Source organism: Symphalangus syndactylus, chromosome 1, assembly GCF_028878055.3.
Source record: "Symphalangus syndactylus isolate Jambi chromosome 1, NHGRI_mSymSyn1-v2.1_pri, whole genome shotgun sequence".
In the NCBI taxonomy this organism is placed as follows: Eukaryota; Metazoa; Chordata; class Mammalia; order Primates; family Hylobatidae; genus Symphalangus; species Symphalangus syndactylus.
The window spans coordinates 27,608,937-27,626,102 of NC_072423.2; the positions used below are offsets into that span (position 1 = coordinate 27,608,937).

A 17,166-nucleotide genomic window follows, 5' to 3' on the forward strand; every position below is an offset into this window, starting at 1 on the left:
AATTATAATGTTTCGACATAAATTTTTAACTTATGCCAGTTAAATTTACTCCTAACCTGAAATATTTACTCCAAATCTTATCAAAATAATAATCATACTAGAAGCAGTAACACTAAGGTAATAACTGTACTGTGGTTGGCAGAATACGTTCAGGTTATTCCCCAAGTTATTTTATTTCTATATATATGTATTTTAAGTCATAATTATGATACTAAAATCAAGTATACATTCAAAGTTCACTGGTTCAGAACACTGACATATTTATCCTAATGCATAGTAATATTTCATTGGGTAATCCAATAAATTTGGATCTTTCCAATAACTTCTGGGCTGGTGGAAGTAAAAATGTATTCTCTCCCGAGACCTTTAGCCGAATACAATTTTTGATCTCTTATATGTGTGTAGCGTATTTCATATTGATATCTCATCTTAAACCCATAAGGATTAGAGAATACTTATCACCTCATATATAGTTCTCTAGGTACTTACAACACAGGACACTGGAAGATCACTAAACACGTACCCATTTTAAAGAAGAGGAGGTTAAGTCTAAGGGGAGTTAGAGGTCTTCCAAATCAGAACTCATTCTTGGTCTATTAATTCAAGAAATACTTTTCAACTAACTGGAGACACAGATTTGGGTGCTATCTGTATATATACTGTACACGAGAAGCAAAGTTGTAAGAGTGGTTGAATTTTCCCAAGAGAAAGTTAATGTTTCTAGGACAGAAACCTGATGGGTGTTCTGGTAATGGTGAGAGAACCCAGGAGAGAGTGGTATTCCACAGTAAGGGTAGAAAATGCTTTTAGAAAGAATTGCTAATTGTGTGAAATACTGCTATGGGGTGAGTGGAGGTAAAGACAGGAACATGTCCAACAGACTTAACAACAAAGGGGTCACCAGAGAACTGGGTTCAGTGATAAGGTGGCAAGCCCAGGGTAAATAGGAAGGAAAGATATAGACAGCAAGGTGCTTGCCTGGTTGTCTGAAGGAAGACGGAGAAACGACAGCACAGGGGCTTTGAATTTTGGGTGACTTAAGTTTTCTAGGAAAGGAGAAATGAATGGAGATAGACACAAGATGCTTGTAGGGGGGTGTTTGGAAATGGGTGCTCCAGTGTGATTCGGCATGGTGGAACTCTCGCACTCAACATCATTCATTTCACTAGCTTATGAAGACGCTCCTCCCCTCTCCTCACCCACTCATCTCCTTCATTCTCTCAGGAGGCTGAGGAAACAGGATTGAAACTACAATCTAATCTGATGTGCCTCATTCCAAAGGCAGGGCCTCAACTCCTTCAAAGCCAATCCTAAAATCATACTAAGCCAGACATTTCCATTCGGATGAACATCTCCATCAAAACCAAGGGCACATGCGTGCACACACATCCAATTCAGAGTGGGCTCTCTGCTGCAGGTCCTGAGCAAAGGCTTTCAATCAGTGGTACATTTCATCCCACCAACCTTTTTTGAAACCATCTCCTCCTCTTATATCCTAGATCTAATCATTATCTCATATGTAAGATAAAGATAGTTTTTTAAAAAAGGAAAAGAGTTCTGAAATGTTACAAGATAGTTACAGAAATCTCACGAAATGAAAGGACTGGACTACCGGATGATGACGAAGGCCAGCTCCTGTTTGACTCTTCTGCAATCTGGTATGGGTGCCAAGTGAAGACTCCCTAGAACCACCACATCAGACTCTGACAGCACCCTGGCAGTGTATTTATACCATAGATTATTAATGTATTGCTCCTTAAAAACTACCCAGTATTTACAATGAACACTGTACAATGCTAGTAGGAAAGCCTGAGACTAAATGATTAAATAAGCAATGTGCCACTAAAGCCAAATATATTCTGTAAGTAACTACTTTTTATATCAAGACACACTGTAGTGCGACCAAATACAATAAAAACATGTTTTTGCAATTTGTGAATATTGTGATCCAGCCATGTTCACAGGCCATTTGGGATAATCACAAAGTAAAACATATCAGTTTCATGAGCAGCTCAAACAAATAGTACAAATAAATGAGATTACAGAATCTTAGCACATTTAATGAACAAACTTCTCAAAGATGTAGTGTATACTAACTACAAAACAATTCCTATGTACTCTCTATATAGTCTCACTGCGGATGACTATTTTGTTCTATTGGCTTAAGTTAAAGCAGTCAGATGACTTTCTTTAAAAACATCGTGTATTTGAACCCACTAATCAATCTCAGTATTAGGACTACAAATGAGACAAGCTGGTAGCTGGTATTATGTTCCTCATGATGAAATACAAAAAGAATACAGCACCTATGACATATTCTTTGGTTGCTTCTTAGTTTTGAGACAGGGTCTCACTCTATCGCCCAGGCTGGAGTGCAGTGGCATGATCATGGTTCACTACACCCTGGAACTCCTGGGCTCAAGTAATCCTCCTGCCTCGCCTCCCAATGTGCTGGGATTATAGGCATGAGCCACCATGCCCAGCTGACAAGGGCTTACCTAAAAAATTCAAATCTAATCAATATTCCAGGAATATGAGATAAAGAGGCACAAGTTAAACGGTGTCAAAAAGTGGCAAATTCCAGCTGGACACAGTGGCTCACACCTGTAATCCAGCACTTTGGGAGGCCAAAGTGGGTGGATTGCCTGAGGCCAGGAATTCGAGACCAGCCTGGCCAACATGGTAAAATCCCATCTTTACCAAAAATACTAAAAAATTAGCTGAGCGTGGTGGTGCACATCTGTAATCCCAGCTACTTGGGAGGCTGACGCACAGGAATTGCTTGAACCCAGGAGGCAGAGGTTGCAGTGAGCCGAGATCACGCCACTGCATTTCAGCCTGGACGACAGAGTGAGACTCTTTCTCAAAAAAAAAGTAGCAAATTCCATGTTGGTTCCTAGTGTCAACAAGTTAAAAAAAGAAAAGTATCAATTACCCAAATCTAGTAAAGTGAGGGACAACCTATATATATAGGACAAACAATCCAATTTTTCTAACAAATCAACTGTACATTAAAAAATAAAATGGAAGGAGGACTACGTAAAATAAAGAATTACACAATAACCAAATGTAATATATGGACTTTTTGGATCCTGACCATAACAAACCAACTTTGAGACAATCAGGAAATGTGAATACAGCCTAATATTGTATTTAATACAGTATTAGATAATACTGAAAAATAATTTTGCTAATGTTATTAGGTCTAATAATAAGTATTTTTTAAACTCCTTATCAGTTGGAGACATATACTTACTATTTAAAAGAGAAAGGATATACATATGTGACTCAGATTTTTCAGTGATTTTGAGTTACAGAGCTTCTACTGGAAATTAAAGGATGTGGTTCCTCTTCCCACTACCAAACTCAAGGAAGAATCATGTAAGTCATACAAATGCTACTGGCAATGTTCAACATTTCCACTGTCTTTCTCTGCTCCTTTCTTCCTTAGCTGGCACAGGGATAGAGGTAAATTCAAATGCCTTTAACCTTGGTTTACTATTTTTCTCTTTCCTAAGCTATAAATATGAATGTGGTGGGTAACTTACCACATTCATGCACACCAGTCTGAAGGAGTGCATGTGAAGGCAATGACCAGGAAAACTGAAGACTGAAGGATTTGGAAAGGTCTATTTTACAGATAAAGAAGTGAGGCAGAGAGACACCAAGTGATAATTTTAAGGTCACACCACTGATTACTGACAGAGCCAAGCCAAGAGCCCGCATCTTGGAAGCCTGCCAGTCCAGTGCCCTCTCTTGCACTCACCCAGAGCAGCTTTCATTCTTTACTGACCTTCCCGTGCTCCTTCCTCACGTGGGATATGTACACATCTCTCTGCATGAACAGGCGGTCACACTCCCAACACGTCCACCCGGGACTGGCCACTTTCTTGGTTTCCATTGATTTTTTCACAGGAGATGGAGATTTTTTTTCCAATTTCTCTTTCCCATTCATGGATTTGGTGTCCTCTTTGTTCTGATTTGCTGAATTTTGAGTTGCAGGCTTAATGCTCAAAGGCAAGTTTATACCCAAGTTTGGAGGCCCTTCAATACTTTTCAATGTTCCATGCATAGACTACATTATAAAAAGAGAAGAAATATCTATCACAAATCACAACACTAAAAGAAAGCACAAGTATGCTATCTTAACACGTGGTACACATTTCAACACCATTTTATATTCATTCAGAAATATTTCTTAATATATAAAGAAAAAAACCTAAGCTAAATATACATTTCAAGAGATAAAAGTCTGCTATGTTATGCATTTCTCTTTCCAAATGCTTTTTAAAGGCCTATATATTTGTACCATTTTAAAATTCTTTAAAGAAAGACCTCTGTATTGAACACAAATTAATCCTGGTACTTTATCCTCCTGTAACATCCCTGAGTGCAGTCTCTCTACAACAAACCATTTCAGAACAACTCTCTCCTTTCCCATCAGCCTGGAAATGTTTAAATAGGCTAATACATTATTAGGAATTGAACCAGAACAAACTGACTTGAGCAAACATCTAAGATCAATATGTTAGTAAATAGCAAGCCTTTTTCTTTTCATGCCTTTCACATTCTTGGAATACTTGTAACAGTCTGGGTTTTTTCTGGTTTTGTCAGTAATTTTCATCTCCTTACATCCTATCCCAACCCATCTTTTCTTACTGATGGCAGCCAGGCTTGAGAACTACACACATTAGATACTCATGTCTTTTTAAATTGCTTAGCTAACTATTATCATTAACATAATAGCCACAACAGCCATCTTCAACTTAAACTCACTGGATTTCAAATTTGAAAAGGGTAAAATTAATGCAATTTGATTCTAAAGACCAGCTCACTTTGGTTTTTGTTTTGCATTCTAAAAGCATGGAATAAAAACAGCGGGGTGGGATGTATGCAGTGGCTCACGCCTATAATTCCAACACTTCGTGAGGCCAAGGCAGGAGGATCACTTGAAGCCTGGAGTTTGAGACCAGTCTGGGCAACACAGAGAGACCCCACCTCTACAAAAAGATTAATAAATTAGTCGGGCATAGTGGTGCATGCCTGAAGTCCCAGTTACTCAGAAGGCTGAGGTAAGAGGATTGCTTGAGCCCAGGAGTTCAAGGTTACAGTGAGATACAATCACGCCACTGCACTCTAGCCTGGGCAACAGAGCAAGACCCTGTCTCAAAAAATAAAAACAAAAACAAAAAAAGAAGGTGGAGGAGAGCAAAAAATAAAATCTTTGCATTCCTGAATCTACAGAAAGACAACATGAAAAATCTTTCCTAAAAGGCTTTCACACATCCGAGTTCCCCTGGGTTACAGAGACTCACGCTGATAGACCTCAGCTCCACATTCCTTCTTGGATGTTTAAGAAAGAAGCCATTCCTTCAGGACACTCTCCATCACACTTTCTCAAGGCAAGGGCTTCTCTAAACAGTGCCAAGAACTAGCTAACCTTCTTCAACATCATTTTTCCCCAGAGGGAAACAGGGGTTCTATCATTTTCTCATTGGCTGAAGTCACAAGGTCTACCCAAACAGGCAACAATGAAAGTGGCCCATAAAAGGGTCCTGAGGTGGGCCACGCACAGTGGCTCACGCCTGTAATCCCAGCACTTTGGGAGGCCGAGGCAGGTGGATCACGAGGTCAGGAGATCGAGACCAACCTGGCTAACACGGTGAAACCCCGTCTCTACTAAAAATACAAAAAATTAGCCGTGCATGGTGGCAGATGCCTGTAGTCCCAGCTACTTGGGAGACTGAGGCAGGAGAATGGCGTGAACCCGGAAGGCGGAGCTTGCAGTGAGCGGAGATCTCCCCACTGCACTCCAGCCTGGGTGACAGAGCAAAACTCCATCTCAAAAAAAAAAAAAAAAAGTAGGGGGGGAGGTGGCGGAGGGGTCGGAGGGCGGGGGCTGAGGTGATTTTCTAACCATGTTCTTTGCAAAGAGAAAATATGGAGCAAGACATGATTTCTTGATAGCCAAAAGCTATGCCTTGCTTCATGGCCACCACACAGGGCAGAAGGCTTCTGTGTTTCATTGCTCTTTTTCAAAAGAGAAGCTAAGTTTTTCCATTTTTAACTATTTAAAACCTAAAGAAAACAAAACCTAAAACCCTCTAGCAACTTTTCATAAGTTTCTAGGCAAATGCATTTTTACCAACTGATAAGCTGAAGAAAGGATAAAATATTAAAGTACTCTTCTGTAAGATAACCTTAAAGTGCTACAGAAATTACGGAAAAGAAGCAACAAGTTACACTCTAAGTAAAATTAAGACTATTAAGGCCAAGTGCAGTGGCTCAGGCCTGTAAATCCCAGCACTTCAGAAGGCCAACGCAGGAGGATCACTTGAACCCAGGAGTTCGAGACCAACCTGGGCAACATAGTGAAACCCTGTCTCTGCAAAAAATACAAAATACAAAAATTGGCCAGGCGTGGTGGCACATGCCTGTAGTCTCAGCTATTTGGGGTGCCGAGGTTGGAGGATCACCTAAGCCCAGGACGTGGTGGCTGCCTTGAGCCCTGATATGCCACTGCACTCCAACCTGGGCAACAGAGTGAGACCTTATCTCAAAAGAAAAAAAAAAAAAAAGACTCTGAAAAGCAAATGTCAGCTGGCAATGGTGGCTCACACCTATAATTTCAGCGATCTGGAAGGTCAAGGTGGGAAAACCACTTGAGACCAGAGGTTCAGCCTGGGCAACATAGCAAGCCTCATTCATTCATTCATATTGTCATTTTTAAATAAAGAAACAACTTATTTCTTTTCAAATTGATTTTTCCTTACCTCCTACAACAATAATTAATTTGAATGTTGGTAGCTTGAAAGTTTAAATATAAATGTCAACATGGAGGTCCTACAATGTAAGTTTATATTTTGGAAGGAGAAGAAAATGACACAAATTGGATTAAACTGGGCAAATAAAAGCCCATCTTTAAGTGAATATGTATGTGGAGAAAACTTGTGCCTGTTCCACTTCCTCTTCCTTCCTCATGAAAAACTGCATAGCACAGGCACAGGCAATGTAAATAAATAACAAGAGCTAAACAGATTATCTTAAAAATTAAAAAAAAAACAAAACAGTATGCCCCTAAAACTATGCTTACCCAACCCCAAACATATAAATGCAGGATAATATTTTTAAATGTATAGAACTTATGTGAAATGAGAACATAAGTGATTATTCCCACTGTTTTTGTATCATGTAGTCTTGCATAGGTTCAGGTGAATAAAAACAATTCTTTCCTCCTTGTGGCCACAGGATTTTACCACTCCTCTTCAGTTTCTATTTCTTGGAACCTTGTATTCCTCCAAATCCACTATTAACACAAGGAAGACCCTAATCACAAAGTTGATGATCCGATTTCCAGATGCAAAGATGAGTTCCAGAAACCAAATACCTTAAAATCCTCTTAAGAAGCAACCGTTCTTTTCTTTGTTGTTGGCACACATATAGTAAGTTAAAATATTTTGGTCTAATTCTAACGTCCCTAAATTTTTATTAGCAGTTTTAAATTCTTCCTGATGTTTCATTGATATTTACTGTCAAAATAATTATGTAATTTTAGCTAAAAGTTAAAGTATCTTAAGAGGGTTTTACTGTACTTCAAATGAGAATGATGAAATGCATCTCCCATGCATTTTATTCACCCAAGTAATGCCATAACCACCACTATCTTCACCTTGCCTGGAAGAAGAGAATCTCCAAGATGTTCATTTGCATTAAGCAATTACTCTATATGAACTCACATATGTTCAATACAGGAAATGTCAAGGATTCATAATCCAGGCATTTAGCCGACATGAGACTAGAATAATTCAGGGACTTTATTTGAGCTTCAAACTGACCTTTTTTGTATAATTTTTTGTTTGTTTGTTTGTTTCTGAGACGGAGTCTTGCTCTGTCACCCAGGCTGGAGTGCAGTGGCGCAATCTCAGCTCACTGCGATCTCTGCCTCCTGAGTTCAAGTGATTCTCCTGCCTCAGCCTCCCAAGTAGCTAGGATTAGAGGCAGTCACCACCAAGCCCAGCTGATTTTTGTATTTTTAGTAGAGACAGGGTTTCACCATGTTGGTCTCAAGTGATCCGCCTACCTTGGCCTCCCAAAGTGCTGGGATTACAGGTGTGGGCCACTGTGACCAGCCTGTATAATGTATTTTTAAAAGAGCAAAACTAAAAGAAAGAGATTGAGTTCCTGATAATATGGGGTCTCTTGTTTCTCTGTTTAAAACGTAAATCATTTTAATCTCTGAAAGCCAATGGATATTATCTCCTAATCACACAAGGAAAAAAAAATGCTTAACATATTACAGTGGACAGTTAAGCAGCTAGAACTAAGCATTGGCCTTAGTAAGCTTAAAAGGCCATAAATAGATTTCTGTGCCCCTTTTGGGGGTTGGAGAGTAAAACAGTCCACACCGGATATTTATTCATTTCATTAACTAAACACCACCAGGTGCCAGGTACCATACTATATCCTAGATATTTAACAGTCCATTTATAATGCAATCTTTACAGAAAAAAAAAAGAAACTAAAAGGTTTAAGGGCATTAATTACAATGCAAACCTAACTGCTTAAATAATTTCAAGGGAAAAAACCTTCATTTTTCTAAATATACCAATATTTGTATGAATTAGCTAATTCCTCAGAGCCCTTGTCTGTTTCTAAGTCTTACACAATACAGAATTCTCAAGAAAAGGAAAACTTCGGCCAGGCACAGTGGCTCATGCCTGTAATCCCAGCACTTTGGGAGGACAAGGCAGGCGGATCACCTGAGGTCAGGAGTTCAAGATCAGCTTGGCCAACATGGTGAAACTAAAAATACAAAAATTAGCCGGGTGTGGTGGTGCACGCCTGTAATCCCAGCTACTCGGGAGGCTGAGGCAGGAGAATCACTTGAACCTGGGAGGCAGAGGTTGCAGTGAGCTGAGATCGTGCCACTGCATTCTAGCCTGGGAGACAGAGGGAGACTGTCTCAAAAAGAAAAAAAAAAAAAAAGGAAAGGAAAGGAAAGGAAAACTTCACAGTCATCATTTTCACATATTAAAAAAAAACAAAAAACAAAAAACTTAAAAGACTTTTTTTACTCTTTTAAAATCAGGGCAGACATTGGTTCCTTTTCACTAATCTTTAGTAGGCAGATCAGAACTCCTGAATGAAAAGCACCACAGTCAAGTGAACACATGATGACAGCATGTAAGTTCCTCACTGACAACGACCAGCATCCATCCCTTCCCTCGACAGTGAGGCATGCTTTAGAGTCACCTGCAGCTCAGCCTTGATTTATGACCAATGAATGGATCTGCAGTTCATTTAAAGGAGAGGATAGATGCACACACACCTTGATATGGTCCATCATAAGTTGCTTCTGTGCATATAAAAGAGAACAGTCTGGACACTTGAAAACAGACACCTTCTGGTTTTCAATGTGTTGGTCAAAGTGGCGATACAGCAAGGTTTGCAGGGTGAACACAGTGTCGCACATGGAACACTTATATATTATTCTAAAATAGAAGAGTGCAGCGAGATCATGTCAGTCAGCCTCTTTAAGTCAAAGGATCTGCTACGTTACAGCTGAAGAACTTGGGAGGCAGAGGCACATTGAGAACACACAAACACAATAAATAGAACAACGATTAGCTTTGAAACAAACTTTTGAAGACAACTGGCATCACTCAATCATAGATCAACCTTAACATTTTGAGTAAAGATGCATTCGGCTACATTTACATAGAAATCTAAATTATGACCATTTTACTATTCACAAATCTATAACTGGCACATGTTTGTACAAAGTCTTCATGTTACTTTAACACAGAGCAAAAGCATCCTTTTTTTAAAAAAGATTTTTTTTTAAGATCAGACAAGGCAATGATGATACCCTGACTTGGAAAAGAATGTTAATCTGATTAATAAACTAAATAGGCCTACTCAACTCCAAAGTTTTCATTTAGAGTCAGTAGCAATTTTATATTTGAATGTCAGTATTTCTATACCTGTTCTTAACACAGGAAGCCCTACGCCAGTAAACAAATATACAATAAAATCAAGAAACAAAATAAAATCGATACCACTGTTATTTCAACAATGCTTGAATGTTTCTTATGCTTAAAATGATTTAAAATATTCACTTGTCTCCTACAAACTATTTCCATGACGAATATGTTACTAACAAGCAGCCTCCTCAAATGAATTCAGTAGACCTGAACCTTCTGAACATAATCCCTCCTGCCCATCCACACTCTCTACTGAAACGAGGGCAGGAGACGTCTTGAGACGGTAAAGGGCTGCATCTACCCTGCCGCCGGCCTCTGCCTCCAATGGATGTGTGATTGGTCATTTGAGAACGGTTCTGATGGCAGCAGGTCACCATTTTTTAGTCACCGCTCTGGGTCACCCTGGCGCACAGGAAAGGGCCTATGGGCATCTCTATTTCCTCTGGAGAACTGTGAGAATGAGCACAAAGAATTCTAAGGAGCCGCTTAGGAAAAGGTCAGAGAAAAGCCGACTGGATGTGAGGGTCAGAAATGAGAAGAGAGAAATTGAGGTTTTACCTGGTACTCCTACGGCAAAGGTGAAGAACGGAATGCCTCCTAAAACCACCTGCCTTTCCTCTCTCAGGGCCCTGAGAGAGGACTTCCCATGTAGCTTCAAACCTCACTGTGCAATTCTCTGTCCAAAGTTACAGATGTAATTTTTTTCTCTTTTTCCCCATAAGATTTATAAGTTTAACTGGATTGGCCTGTTTTTACAAGGTCTTGAGATGTTAGTTACTTTACTGCAGAGCATAAGTACCCTTGGGGGAGGGGGTGTTGAGGAGCAGACAAGGCTTTCAGGGCCGTACAATGCAGCACAATGTTGTATACTAATCATTTGTCATCACTAACTGTAGCAGGTGTGACAAAGATGTTCACTTCCTCCCTGTTTGAAACTGCTTAGTGTTGTCAACAGCCCAAATGTCCAAGAGTATAAATAAATGGTTAAATAGAAAACTAGGCCAGCGTGGTGGCTCATGCCTGTAATCCCAGCACTTTGGGAAGCTGAGGCAGGCGGATTGCCTGAGCTCAGGAGTTTGAGACTAGCTTGGGCAACAGGGCGAAACCCTATCTCTACTAAAAATACAAAAAATTAGCCGAGTGTGGTAGCTACAGGTGGCTGAGGCACAAGAATTGCTTGGGCCCAGGAGACAGAGGTTGCAGTGAGCTGAGATCACGCCACTGTATGCCAGCCTGGGCAACAGAGCAAGACTACGTCTCAAAAAAAAAAAAAAAAAACTATATGAAGATTTTTTAAAATGATGTCACAGACCTATACCAATGGCATGGAAAGATTTTCATGCAAATTAAAACAGAAGATAACAAGATAGAATGTATGATATGATCACATTTTTTAAAGGGCATAGAAAAGAGAAGGCATAAGATTGTCAGCATCTCTGCTGGATGACAGTATATGTATTTTTATTGCTTTTTTTTGTCTCTACTTCCTGTTTTTTCTGTAATTGGCATAGTACAATTGTTTTAAAAAGGACAGACTTGGCCAGGCACAGTGGCTCACATCTGTAATCCCAGAATTTTGGGAGGCCGAGGCAGGCGGATCACGAGGTCAGGAGATCGAGACCAACCTGGCCAACATGGTCAAACCCTGTCTCTACCAAAATACAAAAAAGAATTAGCTGGGCCTGGTGGCGTGCACCTGTAGTCCGAGCTACTTGGGAGGCTGAGGCAGGGGAATCGCTTGAACCCAGGAGGCAGAGGTTACAGTGACCCGAGACTACGCTGCTGCACTCTAGCCTGGTGACAGAGGGAGACTCCGTCTCAAAATAATAATAATAATAATAAGGATAGCCTCAAGAAAAGAACTGAGATTTACTAGCTAGGCTAAGAAATTGCTCAGAACTCAATTTTCACATTTTGAGAAATCACTATTTCACAGCTACGCCACAGCTCATTTTGTTCATGCTACATTCCTTTGCGGAGGGATTCTGTTGTTTGGGTGTGCTGTCTTAATAACAAAGTGTAAAACAGGAGACCACCTATTTACGTAGCTATCATTCTGAGGAGGCTGAGCAGGTTGTTGTGTAATATCAGAATCCCTCCCCACAAAATACTAACATATAAAAGGGAGAATGGTGACTTTATAATGGAGAAACCAGGCAGACACTGCCTTGCCTCGATGATGAAGGGCGGCATCACCACTACCTTGTAGGACAGGTGGATGACGCCCTTGCCCCCAGAGTGATCCTTTGAGAAAAGCATGGCATCATGGCCCAGGCATTGCCGCCAAGAGCACATGCCTGAGTCCAGCAATGAGAGCGCAGTGACAGACCAAGTGAGGGTCAGCCACAGGAGAGGCCTGGGTCCCCTTTTGGACGGCCAAAGACATGAGAACAGGGGACACTGAGCAACTGCTTCAGATGGAAGGACACTGATAAGGCAGCACAAGTGAATCCAAAATTTAAACCCAGATAAGATCTCGGACCAGAGAGGAGAAAGACACACGTAGCAACTGGGAGGAATCTGGATGAAGTCAATGAATTGGATGGTATTGTAATCAACAATGACTTCCTGACTGGGGGGCTGCATGGAGGTTACTTACACAAGTTCCTTTTATGGAAGAAAGCAAAACACACCAAAGTATTTACATCATGGTCCCCCTTTCCTCCTAAATACAAAGCAGAGAGGGAGACAGACCAATGACTGCAACGCTAACAACTGAGGAATCTGGGGGAAAAAGATGCACGCATTCTCTCCATGTTCTTCCAGCTTTTCTTGTAGGATAAAATCCATTATAAACTGCAGCTGATTTTTTTTTTTAAAGTCCAAATACGACAAACCTCACAGACATGTCTTTTAGGAGGAGAATCTGAGGATGAAGCAAACTCTCCAATGAAAATGGAAAATCCCCAGGGAGATGGGCTGCCAGGCAGAGAGGAGGGGCAGCATTCAAGATGGAGAGACCACTCTGCACAAAGGCAGGGGTCTACTGGGCACGGTTTGCTGGGCAACAGTGAGAACCCCAGTGTGGCTGGACTCCCAGGGGTGTGGGAGTGCCCAGAGGGGGTGCTTTAGAGTTGTGCAGGGCTTTGAAAGCCAAACCTGGAAGTCTGGACCTAATCCTAAATGCAAGATTGGATGAGTAGCAGGGTGACTACACCACAACAAAGGCAGTACGGGAAGGAGAAGAGGGAAGAGAGAGAGAGAGGAGAGGGGGAGCGGGAAAGGAAGGAGAAAGAGAAAAAAATAAAAAGCTAAAACCAAATACCCATACTCAGGTCAAATTTACAGCAACAAACTCTCCAGAATACTTCAAACAGGTGTCACAACAAATAAATAAAAGACTCCAAGCTTTGAAATTGCTGCCATAAACCTCCTACATTACCATCAACTGAATCCAACAAGGGGCAAAGCACCACCCTCCACGTCATATACCTAATCCCCACAGCCACAGTTAGGTAGATGACACTGCTGCCATTTCACAGATGGGACACCAAGACTTAGCAGACTAGATAATCTGCTTGGTGTTAAACAGATTCTAGGGCCAAAGTTCAAATTCAGCTTCCTCTGACTCCATACACCTCTCTCATGCTTCTATTCTAATTTTGCATGTTTTACTTCTTAGGAACATGTTCAAAAACTTTTGTCTCTTATACAATTCTTATTTTGAAGTTCTCATTTCTCCACTTATATACATTTAGAAATTGCAAATAAAAGGAAGGCACAGCAAAAGAAACTGCTGTTAATCAGCAGTCAAGGAAAAAATAGAAGCAGACACAAAACTTTATTACCATAAGATATAGGCTAGGCGTGGTGTCTCACACCTATAATCCCAGCAATTTGGGAGGCTGAGGCAGGCAGATCACAAGGTCAAGAGATTGAGACCATCCTGGCCAACATAGAGAAACCTCATCTCTACTAAAAATACAAAAATTAGCTGGACGTGGTGGCGTGTGCCTGTAATTCCAGCTACTCAGGAGGCTGAGGTAGGAGAATCACTTGAACCAGGGAGTCAGAGGTTGCAGTGAGCCAAGATTGCACCACTGCACTACAGCCTGGCAAAAGAGCGAGACTCCATCTCAAAAAAAGTAAAAAAAAAAAAAAAAAAAAAAAAAAAGGCCGAGCACGGTGGCTCATGCCTATAATCCCAGCACTTTGGGAGGCCGAGGCGGGTGGATCACGAGGTCAGGAAATCGAAACCATCCTGGCTAACATGGTGAAACCCCGGCTCTACTAAAAATACAGAAAAATTAGCCGGGTGTGGTGGCGGGAGCCTGTAGTCCCAGCTACTCAGGAGGCTGAGGCAGGAGAATGGCGAGAACCCAGGAGGCGTAGCTTGCAGTGAGCAGAGATCGCGCCACTGCACTCCAGCCTGGGTGACAGAGCAAGACTCCGTCTCAAAAAAAAAAAAAAAAAAAAAAAGATATAGTAATGGACATTCAAAATGATCTCAAATTATCCAGAAAATATTAAGGTGTACTCAAAGTTTCCTTTTAAACAGCAGGGTACTATGCCTGCCCACACACTGGAAAACAAGAAACAAAGTGCTTACAACAGTACCCAGTACACGGTAAACGCAGTAAATTAAACAAAAATCGTGTGCCATGCTTTTTGAACTGGGATGCTGGGACTGTAGGACTTCACGGGTATATTTTCACACATCCATATGTTCTCTAAGAAAAACGGGTGAGAGGTTATTTTAACACTGATCATTTAAAACATTAATGCAAATCATTTGCATACATTTATGTCATTTGTATAACCACCTGTTAAACAAATACTGCTGGGGAATTTCACTGCCTGAGCTGGGACTATTTAGTCATTTTGGACTGATGTAAACAGAATAGAGATGGATTTAATGCCAAAAGAAACCTTTGGGTCAAATGTAGGCCAAACAGCCAGAGGATGAAAGCTTTTACCTTAGCTTTAATTGGAAAAGGGGGTGAGGGAGGGTTATCTCCGGGAACACTGCAGTACAGGCCTACTGGGCCCAACAGAGCTGGTGCAGCAGCCCTCATCGCCACAGTCACGCTGCGAGTGAGGGCTCCAGGCAGCCAGACCAGCCCTCACACTGAATCCATGCGATTAACTTATCTTTCATATCTTTCACCGGCTTTGGAGTTTTTGTTAACCACTTCTTCCATAAATTTGTTTCACTTTTATAATTTAAAATACAGTACCTATTTTTAGGCTTGCACTTAGGAAGGAAGGAAGGAAGGAAGGGAGGGAAGACCGGGCGCAGTGGCTCACACCTGTAATCCCAGCACTTTGGGAGGCCAAGGCGGGCGGATCATGAGGTCAGGAGATCGAGACCATCCTGGCTAACACGGTGAAACCCCGTCTACTAAAAATACAAAAAATTAGCCAGGCGTGGTGGTGGGCGCCTGTAGTCCCAGCTACTCAGGAGGCTGAGGCAGGAGAATATCTTGAACCCAGGAGGCAGAGCTTGCAGTGAGCTGAGATCGCACCACTGCACTCCAGCCTGGGCAACACAGCCAGATGGGGGGTGGCGGGGGAGTGGGGTGGGGGGGAGTAAAAAGAAAAGAAAAGAAAAAGAAGGAAGGAAGGACGGACGGACAGGAGGGAGGGAAGGAAGGAAGGAAGGAAGGAAGGAAGGAAGGAAGGAAGGAAGGAAGGAAAAGGAAGGAAGAAAGATGGAAAGAAAAGAAAGAAAGAGGAAGGGAGGTGAGGGGAAGAGAGAAAAGAAAAAAAGAAAAGAAACGAAGAAAAGAGAAAAGAAAAGAAAAAAAAGAAGAAAAGAGAAAAGAAAAGAAAATACTGGGACCGGGTACAGTGGCTCGCACCTGCAATCCCAGCACTTTGAGAGGGCTGCTTGAACCCAAGAGTTCAAGACAAGACTGGGCAACACGGCAAGATCCCATCTTTACAGAAAACTTAAAAATCAGCCAGGCGTGGTGGTGTGCGTGTGCACCTGTGGTCCCAGCTACTAGAAAGGCTGAGGCAGGAGGATCACCTGAGCCCAGGAGGTCAAGGCTGCAGTGAGGTGTGATCACACTCCAGTCTGGATCAGAATGAGACTCGGTCTCATAAAAAAAAAAAAAAAAGAGAGAGAGAGAGAGAGAAAAGAAAACACTGGAATAACTGTTTTCTATACAATACCCAAATTTGAAGAAAACTGTTTTAGCCTATTTTAATCATTTGCTTCCTTACATTCTGAGGTAACAACTACTGTTCCAGATGTCACACACATTTCTGACAATCAAATTTTATTTATTTTAATAAAGAACCAAATAAAAACTGTATTCATCCCAGAAGGAAAGGCTGCATTAGTACCCAGAAGTCTAACAGTCCTGAAAACTGAAGACACTAAAATTCACTAATCCCCATCTTCAGAGTCAAGACATCAAGACATGTATAGATTCCTTAATTTGTAATGTGTTTCATTTTGGGATCAGCCTACAAAGATCAGAATGAAGGTCCTACTAAAGTAAAATTAAACTTCAACATGGTTTTTTTTTTTTTTTTTTTTGATAAAACAGTCACTTCTGTAATATTCAATCACATTTCCCCAAAACTAAATGTTTCAACAAAAGCCAGGAGAGAGAGAGAGAGAGAGTGTGTGTGTGTGTGTGTGTGCGTGTGTGTGTCTAAAATATGGCATATCTGCATATCTTCCCCCTAATACTTCCTTAATTATGGAGTTATGGGCAAAAACACACCAACAGATTTGGACAGCAAATCTAGCTTCTTGTAATGATCAAACTCTATGTTGCCATAACTAATCCAGGAATAAAATGAGCACAACCAGGAGCATTAATTCAGTTCTGTGTGCACAAGGAGGGAGCGAAGACACACAGGAAGGAACTAATGCTGACAGAGCCCTCTATGCTCCAGACACAGGCACTGTTGTGCTACACATTTTAAATACATCATCTCATCTCAATCTCACTTAAGCAGGATCCTCACTTCATAGGGGAGAAGATGGCCGCTGAGACAGTGCAGGTCCCAGGTCACCCAGCCAGTGGGTGGCAGGATTCCGACTGGCTCCAGTGCCCACACTCCCTCCTCTTTGTTAAGCTGCCCGTACTGCAGGCAGGCAGCCCCTTTTTGCTAAAGAACCACTTCATTATTAAATACTCCACAAAGCAAAAATCAATCAAATTAAGAGCAAGATTAAGGCAAAAAAAAAATTTACTAATCAGGGACTTATACTGGCTATGAAGTT

General features: G+C 41.3%; 1 protein-coding gene across 16 annotated transcripts in view; it reads right to left on the reverse strand.

Annotated features, from left to right (window-relative positions):
* The window catches only part of ZNF532 (zinc finger protein 532), a 125,170-nt gene that overhangs the window by 28,955 nt on the left and 79,049 nt on the right, over window positions 1-17,166 (reverse strand). For 13 of the 16 annotated variants that reach the window (XM_055297531.2, XM_063639266.1, XM_055297535.2 and 10 more), the window contains 2 exons: window positions 9,329-9,491; window positions 3,794-4,075 (listed from right to left, as the gene is read on the reverse strand). The exons of 1 other annotated variant lie outside the window; for it this stretch is intronic. In XM_055297531.2, coding sequence (XP_055153506.1) covers window positions 3,794-4,075; window positions 9,329-9,491 — 445 coding nt within the window. The remainder of the gene's footprint in view (window positions 1-3,793; window positions 4,076-9,328; window positions 9,492-17,166) is intronic. 2 more of the 16 variants (XM_055297603.2, XM_063639289.1) reach the window with 1 other exon arrangement.